The 12,697-nt window shown below is 36.8% G+C and overlaps 1 protein-coding gene across 1 annotated transcript in view; it reads left to right on the top strand.

The window, feature by feature from the left end:
- The first annotated feature begins 205 nt into the window (after positions 1–205).
- The window catches only part of MIS18BP1 (MIS18 binding protein 1), a 50,676-nt gene continuing 38,184 nt past the window's right edge, over positions 206–12,697 (top strand). The window contains exons 1-3 of the mRNA XM_036751342.1: positions 206–803; positions 4,621–4,770; positions 5,124–5,590. Of these exons, the coding sequence (XP_036607237.1) occupies positions 206–803; positions 4,621–4,770; positions 5,124–5,590 (1,215 nt within the window). The remainder of the gene's footprint in view (positions 804–4,620; positions 4,771–5,123; positions 5,591–12,697) is intronic.

Here is a 12,697-nt window from a genome sequence, read left to right as displayed (position 1 = left end):
ACCCATCCTTTTAATCAATGAAAAATATTCTTAATATTATGAATAACAGTTTAAAATTTTCTTTTAGATAAAACCATGAAGAAAATTGAAGTTTTCTTGAATTCTACTTTCCTCGTTTTCCCTTGAAGTTTCACTGTGAACAGTTAGTTTTAAATAAATTTTCTGTTAAAGGACTTTTTTTTTTTTTTGGCACTGTCGTATCAAGATGATTACATCATGTCCACAAAGTCTAGAAACACCAAAGTTTTCATTGAATTCTCTTAGAAGAGGAAATGCACCAATTAATGCAGTTCTTTCGAAAAATATACCTTCAGAAACTCTTATACCATTAAAAGATTTAGTGAAATATAAAACCAACAATTTAAATGACAACAACAACACAAATGACTTTGAGGAGCACTTGAACCTAGAAACGGAACGTTGTAAGGATGAAAGTTCACTTCCGTCAACAATAATAGCTGGTAATCTTGGCTCTGACAATTTTTCGAATGGCTCTGATGAAAAAGCTAATGAAAACAAAGAAGTAACATTTTTTCCAAATGAGGAAGTTTTCAAAGGGAATAAAACTTTTGAAATTGGAACCTATGACTCTCCTGCAGAAATATTTCAAAGAATGAAAACAAGGGCACTAGAAGCTACACAAAAGCAGTCATTTAAAGATACCGTATCGTTGGAGTTACAGAGAAGTCAAAGAGATGTGATCTTGAGTCCTGTTACACTCGGTAAAAGTAGACTGGATAAGACTTTTATTTCTGGCTTTCCTGATTTTCACAAAGTATCATCAGATGATCATTCATTTCCAGGTTAGTCTTACTACCTAGGTTAGTGCTAATTATTTTAAAGTGAGAAATTAGGTAACTGCAGAACCAGTTAAAGGATAAGATTGTATATGTATTCTTATATTTTTGTGGCAAGGATGCATTCTGATATAGAAATAAATACCCAAATCTTCACTGTTGCATATGATTTTGGGTAGAGAGTGGAAGGTTCAAAGGGAATTCTTCAGTCAGTCAATAAGCATTAAGCACTTACTATGTATGTATCAGGCACTGTGCTAAGTGCTGGGCATGGGAAAAGAGGCAAAAGACAATCTGTGCCCTCCAGGAGTTCATAGTCTAATGGAAGAGACAACCAACAAACAAGTATGTATAAACAAGCTACATGCAAGAGAAGTAGGAAATAATTAACAGAGGTAAAGAACTAGAAGTAAGAGGAGTTAGGAAAGGCATCCTGAAGAAAGTGGGATTTTATCTGGGCCTTGAAGGAAGTCAGGGAAGCCAGCAGGCAGCGATGAGGAAGGGAGAGCAATTTAGGCATGAAGGATAGCCAAAGAAAATGCCCAGAGTGGGGAAGATGTCTGGTTCAAGGAACAACTAGAAGGTCAGCGTCTCTGAATTCAAGAATATGTGTTGTGTTTAAGATAGGGTGGGGAAGTAGGTTATGAAGGGCTTTGAATACCAGAGAATTTTGTATTTGATACTGGAGGCAATAGGGAGCCATGGGAATTTATTGGGTGAGGGAAGGTGGGGATAGACAAGTCTTCCCAAGAGAGCTTAAAAGTTGAGAGACCAAGTAATGCTTTAGAATGGACTACTTCCTTTCTCTCCCTCCTTCCACTCAGGTATCCTTGGAAGAGACACAAATAAACATCTCTAATGGGCATTGGGCATATAGAGAATTACTTGCATTGTGGCAGAACTGATTCAGTTAGTTGCTGACCTTTCCTGTCATTCTGTGCACGTTTCCAGTTGAGTGGAATTGAAAGCAGACAAACAAATTTGTCTTTATAACAAATATCATTGCAAATTTTTTTTGGTGGCATTATTCTTAAGTCCTAGTCATTGGTTCCACTAATAACTGTACATTCAGTATAACAAAATTTTAGTGAAGTATTCTTGAGTTTGTTATATTGGCTTTCAACATGTGTAGTACTAAGTATCTTGTGTGTGTCAGGAATAAGGCCTAAAGTTTCTCTGATAATGACCTCATTTCTCAAATATGTAGAGAACTGAGTCAAATTTGTAGAAATAAGAGCCATTCCTCAATTTATAAGTGGTCAAAGATATGAACAGGCAGCTTTCAGACAAAGTAATCAAAGCCATCTATATTCTTAAGAAAAAATGCTCTAAAACACTATTGATGAGAGAAATGCAAATTAAAACAACTGAGCTACCACCACACACCCATCAGATTGACTAATATGACAGAAAAGGAAAATGACATGTTGGAGGAGATGTGGGAAAATTAAAACGCTAAATGCTCTGTTGGTGAAATTGTATGCTAATTTGACCATTCTGGAAAGCAATTTGGAATCATGCCCAAAGGACTATAAAACCATACATGCCTATTGACCAGACAATACCAGTGCTAGGTCTATCTCCCAAAAAGATAAAAAATGAAAAGGACCCATATGTACAAAAATATTTATAGTAGCTGTTTTTTGTGGTGGCAAAAAAATTGGACATTGAGAGGATGCCCATCAATTGGGGAATGGCTGAACAAGTTGTGGTATATGAATGTAGTGGAATATTACTGTGTAATAAGAAATGATGAGCAAACAGATTTTAGAAAAACCGGAAAGACACATATGAATTAATGCAGAGTGAAATGAGCAGAACCAGGAGAACATTGTAACAGTAATATTTTATATAATGATCTACTGTGATTAACAACTATTCTCAGCAATACAATGATGAAAGACAAATCTGATGGACTTACAATGAGAAGTGCTGTCCATCTCCAGAGAAAGAAATGGTGGAGCCTGAATGTGGATCGAAGATACTTTTTCTTTACTTTCTTTATTTTTCTTGTTTTTTTTTTTAATTTGTCTTTTCTTTCACAGCATGACTTACATGGAAATGTGTTTTGTTTAACTACACATGTATAACGTATGTCAAATTGCTTACCTTTTCAATGACTGGCAGAGAGGAAGGAGGGAAGGAGAGAATTTGGAACTCATAATTTGAAAAAAGAAGGTTAAAATTGTTCTTACATGTAATTGGGGAAAATTATTTTTAAAAAAAAGGATAAGGCCTAAACCGTGGTTAAATTTTTTTATATTTTGGAACCCATCTGTATTGGTTTTCCTAATTAAGAAGTTTGAATCATAGGATGGTTTGTAACATAGTATGATTAATAACCAGTTTATTTCAAGGAATCCCAGAAGCCTATTGTCTTGTACAGTATTTTAAAAATTATTAGATTACTCATTATCTAAATACGTCCTTTAATACCTAGGAGAATAAGATCCTAGGAAGCAGAATAAGGAATAGTCTATATGGATTTTGGAAAACTCAGCGTAATTTTTTCTTAGGAACATTGTGCTGATGTGGAAGTTTGACGTCTTACTTGACATTTAAGAGTAGTATTTGACAGTAAGAGGTATATCTTTAAAAGTTTGTTAAGTGGTGAAAAACTTGAATGAAAGTTGGTAGCTCATTAGGGAAAAAAAATTACCTGGGGATTAAGAGGGAAGATAGGATACAGTTTAGGTAGATTCAGAACTGATTGAACAATCAGATTTAAAGAATCATTGGTAATGGCTTAATGGGAGGCTTGAGGAATAGTCTCCAATGTAGGGTCTCCAATCTGTTATTGCTTCTGCTGTTTATTTTTATAAGTGGCTTGGATGAGGCATAAATGGCTTATTTGTTGAATTTTGTAGATGACACAAAACAAAAAGCATAATATGTTGAATGACAGAATTCAAAAGTTTCTAAATAGGCTAGAACAGGCCTGTACAACCTGTGGCACACCAAAGGATTTTGGGCAGCCCAAAAAAAATGTGGAGGAAAACCTCTGCAGGTTGTGTAGGCCTGGGCTAGAACAAAGCGCTAAATCTAACATGAAAGGACTAAATGAAATAGAAATGTAAATTCATTACCTGAGATAGAGGAAGAGGTAGGCAAGTTCAGATGGAAAAAATGTGGGAGTTTTAATGGACTGCAAGCTTATTAAGAATCTGCAGTGTGACCCAGTAGCCAAAAATGCCAATGTACTCTTACTGGCCCTTAAGAGAAGCATAAGGTCAAGAGGATGGATGTGAGAGTGTTTCTGCCCTGGTTAGATCGGGTCTGGTTGGTTTAGGTTTATTTCTACCTGTCAGTTTAGGAAGTTCACTGATAAGCTGAAGTGCAGCCAGAAGAAGGTGGGGGTGGCATGATTAATGGCCTGGAGCATATCCCATAACAGAAACTGGGGATGTTTATCTTAGATAAGTGGAGACTTGGTAGGGCAGGCTGCTTCAGGCCTTTAAAAGACTGTTCTGTGGAAAGGAGATTAGGCTTATTTTATTTCAACCCAGAAAACAGAATTAGGTACAGTGGGTTAAAAGTTACATGGAGGAAGATTTGGGCCTGATGTAAGGAGAAACTTCAAGATAGTTAGAGCTATCTAAAAGTAGAACCTGCTGTCATAGGAGGTAGAAGTGGATTTCTTTCACTAAAAGTCTTTAGGCAAAAGCTGGATAGCCATTTGTCGGGTCTTTTGTACAGAAGCTGTTTCTTAGGTACACATTGGATTAGGTGGATCTTGAAATCTCTCAATCCATGAAACTCTTTGGAAAAGTCTTGTCACTGTATTTACTTGATTTGTTTTCTTTACCTTCCCTGACTTCTGCAGATGAACCTTCTGCTTCTTCAGGAAGAAAAACCTCTTGCCTGCCCAGGGAGGCACCCCTGATAAATTTCCAGAATAAATTTTTCCTTCCAGTAAAACAAAAGATCCCACATCAGCAAGAAAGCCAGTGTTGTCACCAGAATTTAACTTACGGTAAGTTCTTCATTCTTACAAAATTTCATTGAGGAATAGTGTTAGTTCAGTATCTGTGTGAACCAAAACTTCCTCTAACATGCAGAAAATCATTATTTCCCGTCTTTCCTCCTCTTTCTCTGTATAAAAGCAAGTCTGCATGCCTTTACCATTAAAAAAAAAAACAACTGATTATGTAGAAGAGTTGGAGTCCTAAGACTTAAGTGGGAAGGAAGGCTTAGAGGAAAGTTTTGGGTAGAAGTAGAACCTGGGTCTTTTGAATGCTTGTATTTAAAACTTTAAGCAATTTTGCTGACACTTTATAGCCTTATAACTCCTTATAAATACAATACAACTTGAATGGTTTTCTACAGACATTACAACTTCGAAAGAAAGACACAAAAACGTTTCAACTTCAGTAATTCTGAGTGAAGCATTAGCTAGTTCTGCCAGGCTCGTTCAAGATGATGAAAACAGAATTACAAGTGTTGAATTCAACCTATCTGATACCCTTATTTTGGAAAACATTGATGCTGATGATGAAAGATCTCAAAGTCCTAATATTAATGGTATCAGTACTGACTGTGTACCTGCTAACACTGGCCACCGATTATCAAAATGTGACAGTGAAGTGCCTACAAAAGGATTGTTAGAACAGGAAATGAGTGAAGAAAATGAAGAAAAAATCTCTGAGACTGTCCAGCGGGGTTCTACATCAGATATGTTCAAAGTTTTGACTGCAGCTCCTGAAACTCACATAGTAACCCCGGAGAAAAAAGTTTCTAAGGTTTCCACAAGTGTATCACACACCAATAAAAATGCATTCACTACAAAAAAAAAGGTAGGAACATTTCTAAAGCTTTTGTTTTTCTAATTCATTGTTACATTATTTGGAAGCAGGAAGTAGACGTACTTTATGTTTTTCCCTGGGCTGTTCTTCAAATGGTTGAATTTGTTGGGCTTCCTAGAGTATATTGAAGGACAACCTTAAATAACCAATGTTTATCTAATTTTAGATGTAGTACAAAGTTACCTATGGGAAAGAACGAAGGCCTAGGCGTCATTTGTTCTTGACCTGGCTCTTGAACTAATTAAATACAGCCCTAGGGAAGTCATTTATCCATTTTGTAACCATTTCTTTATCTGTCAGATGGGAATAGATAGCAGCTTGTCTTCACTTCTTCCCCTGTGTTGTAATGTCAGTCCTTTCTTTGATGTGCATACTTCCTTCAACAATGTAGATCATAACCTATCTATGTCTGCCCATCTTATGAAGCTCTTATCCATGTCTTTCCATAAATTCCTCAGTCCACTTGATGTATTTTGCTTTAATTTTCCTGACATTGTGTGGATACCATTAAAAAAAATGCAGGCTCTCCGTTGATTCTTACTTGCTTTTTTTATATCATCTAGATTTTTCCCTGGCTCCCTCTCCCCACCCTTCCACCCCTGGCCCAACCATCCCATATAAAAAATGTATTTTTTTTTTAAGTGAGGAAGAAGAGAAAAAAAAATCATCAGTGTTGGTTAGCACATTGAAAAAACAAACATCACTTATATAGTGTTCCACACCTGAGGACCCCAACCACTTCCAAAAAGCAGTAGGGAAATATTTTCACATACCTCTTTTTGGGGAATGAGCTTATTCTTTATAATCTTGCAGTATTCAGTTTTGATTGTTTTGTGGCAATTGTTCTTTTTAATTTAAATTGCTTTAGCCAGTGTATGTTAATTTTCCTCACTCTACTTAAAGTGTATGCGAGGCTTTCTATATGAAAATGATTCAAGTCTCTGTATTCATCATGTTTGTCATTTCTTACAGAACTATTATATTACATTGTTTGTCTAGCTATTCTCCCATTGATGGACATCTACTTTGTTTCTCTATCTTTGCTATCACAAAAAAGTCCTGCTATAAATATTTTGTCATATGTGGAGCCTTTCTTTTTGAAGGTCAGTTACCTTTTCAGGATATATACCTAACAGTGGAATCTTTGGGTCAAAAGGTATAGGGTTAGTTACTTTTTTATTTTTTTTTTTTTAAGTTTCAAATTGCTTTCCACACTAATGCATTGTCCGTGAAGCCGTGAATTGGCACAGTCATTCTGGAAAACAATTTGGGATTATTCATCAGTTCGTCTAAGCTTTTCCGGGTTTCTCTGTATTTATCAAGTTCGTAGTTTCTTATAGCACAGTAATATCCTATTACATTCATGTACCACAGTTTGTTCAGCTATTCCCCAACTGATGGGCATTAACCTTGTTTCCAGTTCTTTGTCAGCACAAAAAGTACTGCAATAAATGCTTTGGCATAGAGTCCTTCTATCAGTGATCTCCTGGTTGGGATATTTGCCTAGCAGTGGAAACTTTGGGTCAAAGACATTTTAATTATTTTATTTGTATAGCTCTCCATTTCTTGTTCTGGGATGCAAATTTCAAATTTGTATTTCTTGCAGATTTCTTGCACTTGATTGGTAATATGTTGCAACTTCCTTGCACCAACCTTGCTCCTCTCTGTGAATGGCCTTTTTCAACTTTATGTTCTCTGACTATAACTCTGGCTATAACTCATAGCCATAAAATGTCACTGAAATAATAATATTGTTTTTTAAATAGGGGTCATTAAGTGCACTGCACAATTTCACGTAGTTAATTCAACTTGTTCTCTTCCTCCTATTTAGTTCTAAGCCAAGTTTTTATCCATGTACAGTGTCTGTCCACAGTAGATGTGTTGATGGCCAATTCCGTAGGTTGTCCACCAATCTTCATATCACAGTTGCAATAAGCATTCTTTATCCACTTGATTTTTCCTGGGTAGATAATTAGGGTGAACTCTTAAGTGGATATGGGTCTCACTAGGGAAACATTGTATTGGTAATGAACTCAATCCAATGTTATTTGCAGACAAGAGCATCTGGAGTCTCTCTTCTTTTTAGAGTCTGTGCTAGACATCCATGATGGGCCTTTGATGAAGTCTCCCCATTTTATATAGCATTATTGAGCAAAATTTTCTGTGTTTCATAATCTTGTATGATTTTTAGTATGCATGGAGACAGCTGCAGTTAGGAATGGTAGCACCTGGGGCAAAATCAGTTGGAAGTGGGTGTGAGAAGGCCTGAGAGTCCTATCTTGGCTGGTGCATGCTGACATCTTACTTTTCTTGGGGGTTCTCTGTATTAACATTCAGAGGTCTGTATGAAGTCCATTAGTTCTCTATCTGGAGGTGAATAGCTTTTTTTTCTTAAGTCCTTTGGAGTTATGGTGGATCATTGTATTGGTTAGCTGATTAGCTTTACAGTATTGCTATTACTGTATAAATTCCTTTTCTGGTTCTGCTAACTTTACTTTGCATCAGTTCATGTAAGTTTTCCCAGGTTTTGCTGAAACTATAACCTTCATCATTTCTTATTGAGCACAATAGTATTCCATCACATTTATATATTATAACTCATTCAATCATTTCCCAATTCTTAGCCACCACAAATATTTTTGTACATATGAGTCCTTTCCCTTTTTCTTTGATCTCCTCAGAATACTGGCCTGCTAATGGTATTTTTGGGTCAAAGGGTCACAGTATTTTAGCTTTTTGAGCATAATTCCAAATTCTCCAGAATGATTGGACTAGTTCACAGCTCTACCAACAGTGTATTAGTGTACCTATTTTCCCACATCCCCTCCAGTAAATGTCATTTTTTCTTTTCTGTCCTATTAGTCAATCTGATAGGTGTAAGGTAGTATCTCAGAGATGTTTTAATTTGCATTTCTCTAGTCAGTAGTGATTTAGAGCACTTTTTCATATGACTAGTTGATAGCTTTGATGTCTTCCTCTGTAACTGCCTGTTCATATCCCTTGACTATTTACCAATTAGGAAGTGGCTCTATTCTTAGAAATTTGTTTTATTTCCCCTATGTATTTGAGAAAAGAGACCTTTATCAGAGAAATTTGCTGCAGATTCCCTGTCCCACCCCCCCACCCCCAGTTTCCAGCTTTTTTTTCTGGCTACATTGGTTTTGTTTTACAAAATCTCTTTGAATTTATGTGATCAAACTTATCCATTTTGCCTCCTGTGAACCTCTCTATCGCTTGTTTGGTCATAAACTCTTCCCTGATCCGTAGATGTGACTGGTAAAATTTTCCATGCTTTACTAGCTTCCTTATGATATCACTCTTTATGTCTAAATCATGTACCCATTTTGAGTTTATCTTGGTCTATATACAGTTCCCGTCCCTCACATTTTTTTCCATTGATTCCCTTGATATTCTTGATCTTTTGTTCCTCCAGGTGAATTTTATTATTTTTTTCTAGCTTTATAAAGTAATTCTTTGGTATTTTAATTGATATAGTAGTGAATAAGTTAATTAACTAAGGTAGTATTGTCCTTTTTACTATGTTGGCTCAGCCTACCCATGGGCAATGAATATTTCTCTAGTTATTTAGATCTGTCTTTGTGTGAAGAGTGTTTTGTAATTGTGTTCATATAGTTCCTGGGTACGTGTTGGTAGGTAGACTCCCAAGTATTTTATATTGTCTGCAAGTTATTTTAAATGGAATTTCTCTTTCTGTCTCTTCATGTTAGGTTTTGTTGGTAATATATGGAAATGCTGATGATTTGCATGGGTTTATTTTATATTGTGCACCTTTGCTAAAGTTTATAATTGTTTTCGCTAGCTTTTTAGTTGACTCTCTAGGGCTTTCTAAGTAAACCATCATATCATTTACAAGAAGTTATGGTTTTGTTTCTTCATTGCCTAGTCTTATTCCTTCAGTTTCTTGTCTCAACTGCTATCTCTAGCATTTCTAGCACAATATTGAATAATATGTTGTACCAGAAGCGAGCGAGACACACCACAGAGTATAAGTTTTAAGTGGAGAATTTATTAGCCGGCGGCCATCGGGGTACGGCACCACAAATCAGTGGCAAATGTGTTGGGGTGATGGCTTGGCTTATATAGGATATGGGGGTACAGAGTAGGGGGGAAGAGGAACAAAGGTCCTGGCTGATCAAAAGATTCAGTCAGGTTATCTAGTGGGATAATCTCATTTACATTCCTTGGTGGAGTCACGGAGTCCCAGGGATATCTCCCAGGAAGGATCAGTCAAGTTATCTCTCAGTGGGATGGTCCTATCTCTTTAGATTCCTTGGTGGAGTCATGGAGTCCCAGGGGGTTTGCTAAATGCCAAAGATATCTGAGTCCATTCTTTCTGGGGGGGGCTTGTCAGTAGCTAGGGGTTACTCAGGGGTTCCTAATTTTCCTTGTATTACAATAGACATCCTTGCATGATTTTATTGGAAAGGCTTCTAGTTTATCACCATTACAGGTACTGTTTGCACGTAGAAGAGTTTGATATGTTGAGGAGAAGGGCCATTTTCATCAGAGGTGTTTTCAACGTAGATGGGAATGAATAAAGAGATAGTGGGAGAAGACATCTGAATTGTGGAAGAAGAGGGGGGTAAAAGAGCTTGGAGAAAGGCCTCCGTTTTTCCAGTTAAGTATGAGATGGACCTCAACTGAGAAGGTAAAAGCCAAATTGTGGTGTTATAGGAGGCTTGAGGAGGGGCCAAAAGGTTTAGAATAGCCACTGTGATGAATACAATAGGGAATCAATTAGGAACATATAGAAGCATTGCCTTGCTGCAATGAGGGCCTAGTTGGCATTATGTAACATAAATTTGTAGTGGAGCAAATCAGCCTGGTTTGTTTTATAATTTTTAACTGCATGCATTATGATTTTCTCCAGCTCAGTTCAGCGGTATATAAATTGGAATAAAGGAGGCATATGGTGGGCATAATCCAGGATAGTAGTTTGGGATAGGGAGATCAGTTTAAAAGGCCAAGGGGGAAAGGGATTCAGGAGTTAAAGGGTAGTCTAGCCTTGAACTGGTTCATCAGGGGGCTGGAATAAGAAAGGGAGAAAAGTGCGAAAGCTCAGGGCTGATAGCCTAAGATAGAGCTAAGGAGTTTATGGAGTGGCAGTCACAGTGAGGATAAAGAACAGTTATGAATCATGAAACAGAGGAAAAGATGGACTCATAAAAGATACAGATTAAAAAAAAATTCTAGAGTTCATGAGTATGGCAATAGGACACTTGTGGACAATGGCAGGATCAAGGGTAAGAGCAGTGTGTAGTTGAAGAGGAGTAGGAGGAGGAGGAAGGTCAAACGTTGTGGTTCTTGTTCAGTGGTACGTGATAAAGTCCATGGGGCTTTCTTGGCAGAGATGCTAGAGCAGTTTGCCATTTCCTTCTCCAGTGTGTCCCCATTTTACTGATGAAGAACCGAGGGAAATAGGGGTTAAGTGATTTGCCTAGGGTCACACGGCTAGTAAATGTCTGAGGCCAGATTTGAACTCAGATCTTCTTGACTCCAGGACTGGTGTTCTATCCACTGTACCACCTAGTCACCCCAAGGTCAAACATAGTGTGGTCTAATTCACTGTCTGCCTGCTGGAGGTGAGCCTCTCTATACTTAGCTAGACTGGTCCTCAGAAATCAGATTTAGTCTGTTGTGGATGTTGTATCCAGAGCCTTTCTAGCTTGGTAGAACATACCAAAGTTTGTGCTCTTAGCTAGTCTAGCATTAAGAATCCAAGTTTACCTGCACTCTTACAGTAAAACATTGGAGTAGGACTTTGTGGGAGAACTATGCTGTTGCAATGAAATAATAAGTTAACATATGAAAACTTGAAAATTGTTAAATCCTTTTTTAAGTTTAATTTTTGCGATAGCACTTTGAGGTATCTACAAGTATTATTATCTGAATTTTACAGATGAAGAAATAGGCTTAGAGAATTTTTATAGCTTGATCATGGTGTCCAAAGATGAGATTAAAATATAGGCCTTCCTAATTCTAATCCTAATACTTTGGAAAAAGTTTAAAATGGCATGGTAATGTCATGATGGAATTATCATTAATACTTATCTGGGCATGATTTAGTAAAATTCAGATTCTAAGAGTAACAATTAGTTGAGCTTTCCATAAGTAAGAGAAGCCATTCAAGCTCCTAGGGTTTCAAAGATTTTTTTCTTTAAAATTTTTGAAGACTTTATCTGGAAAGGTAGAAGGGAAGACTTGTACTTTATTTATGTCAGCTCCACAGTGTCTATTTGAGGAGAAACTGTTGTACATCCTTTGTAAGGTACTTCTATAGAAGCTGCAATCTCATACAGATAACCTGGATATTGAAGGTCCAAATTGTTAATAATAGAGAAATGCAACTTAAAGTAACTCTTTGGTTCCACCCAGATACCCTACAGATTGGTTAAAATGACAGAAAAGGAAAATGACAAATGTTAAAGGAGATGTGGGAAATAGGCACACTAATACATTGTTGGTGGAGGTGTGAATGACCTAGCCAGTCTGGAAAGCAGTTTGAGATTGTGTCCAAAAAGTCTCTAAACTGTGTACATGCCCCTTGATATAGGGTACTGCTATTTAACTTATACCCTAAAAAGATCAAAGAAAGAAGAAAAGGCTCCATATATACAAAAATATTTATAGCAGCTCTTTTTGTAGTAACAAAGAACTGGAAACTAAGAAGGGTTACCCACCAGTGGAGAAGTGGCTAAATTAATTATGCTATATGAATGTAATGGGAATATTATTGTGCTGTAAGAAATGATGAGAGGGATGGTCTTGGAAAAAATCTGGGAAGATATATGTGACCTGATGCAAACTGAAGTAAGCAAAACCAGAATAATTTATATAATAACAACAATATTGTAAAGACTAACAACCTTGAAAGACTTAACGCTGATCAAGGCAGTGACTAACCACAATGCTGTAGGGCTAGTCAAGAAGCATGCTACCCAATTTGTAACAGAGAATGGATTTAAGGTACAGAATGAGACATACATTTTGGGACATTGCTAACATAGAAATTTTTTTTATTATGTATAGTTGTTGCCAGGATTTGTTTTTTCTTCCTTTTTCCCTTAGTAGGGGAAG

The sequence above is a fragment of the Trichosurus vulpecula genome, chromosome 3, assembly GCF_011100635.1.
Source record: "Trichosurus vulpecula isolate mTriVul1 chromosome 3, mTriVul1.pri, whole genome shotgun sequence".
Classification (NCBI taxonomy): Eukaryota; Metazoa; Chordata; class Mammalia; order Diprotodontia; family Phalangeridae; genus Trichosurus; species Trichosurus vulpecula.
The sequence above is the reverse complement of the archived record's forward strand: the minus strand, read 5'-3'. Positions and strand labels throughout refer to the sequence as shown.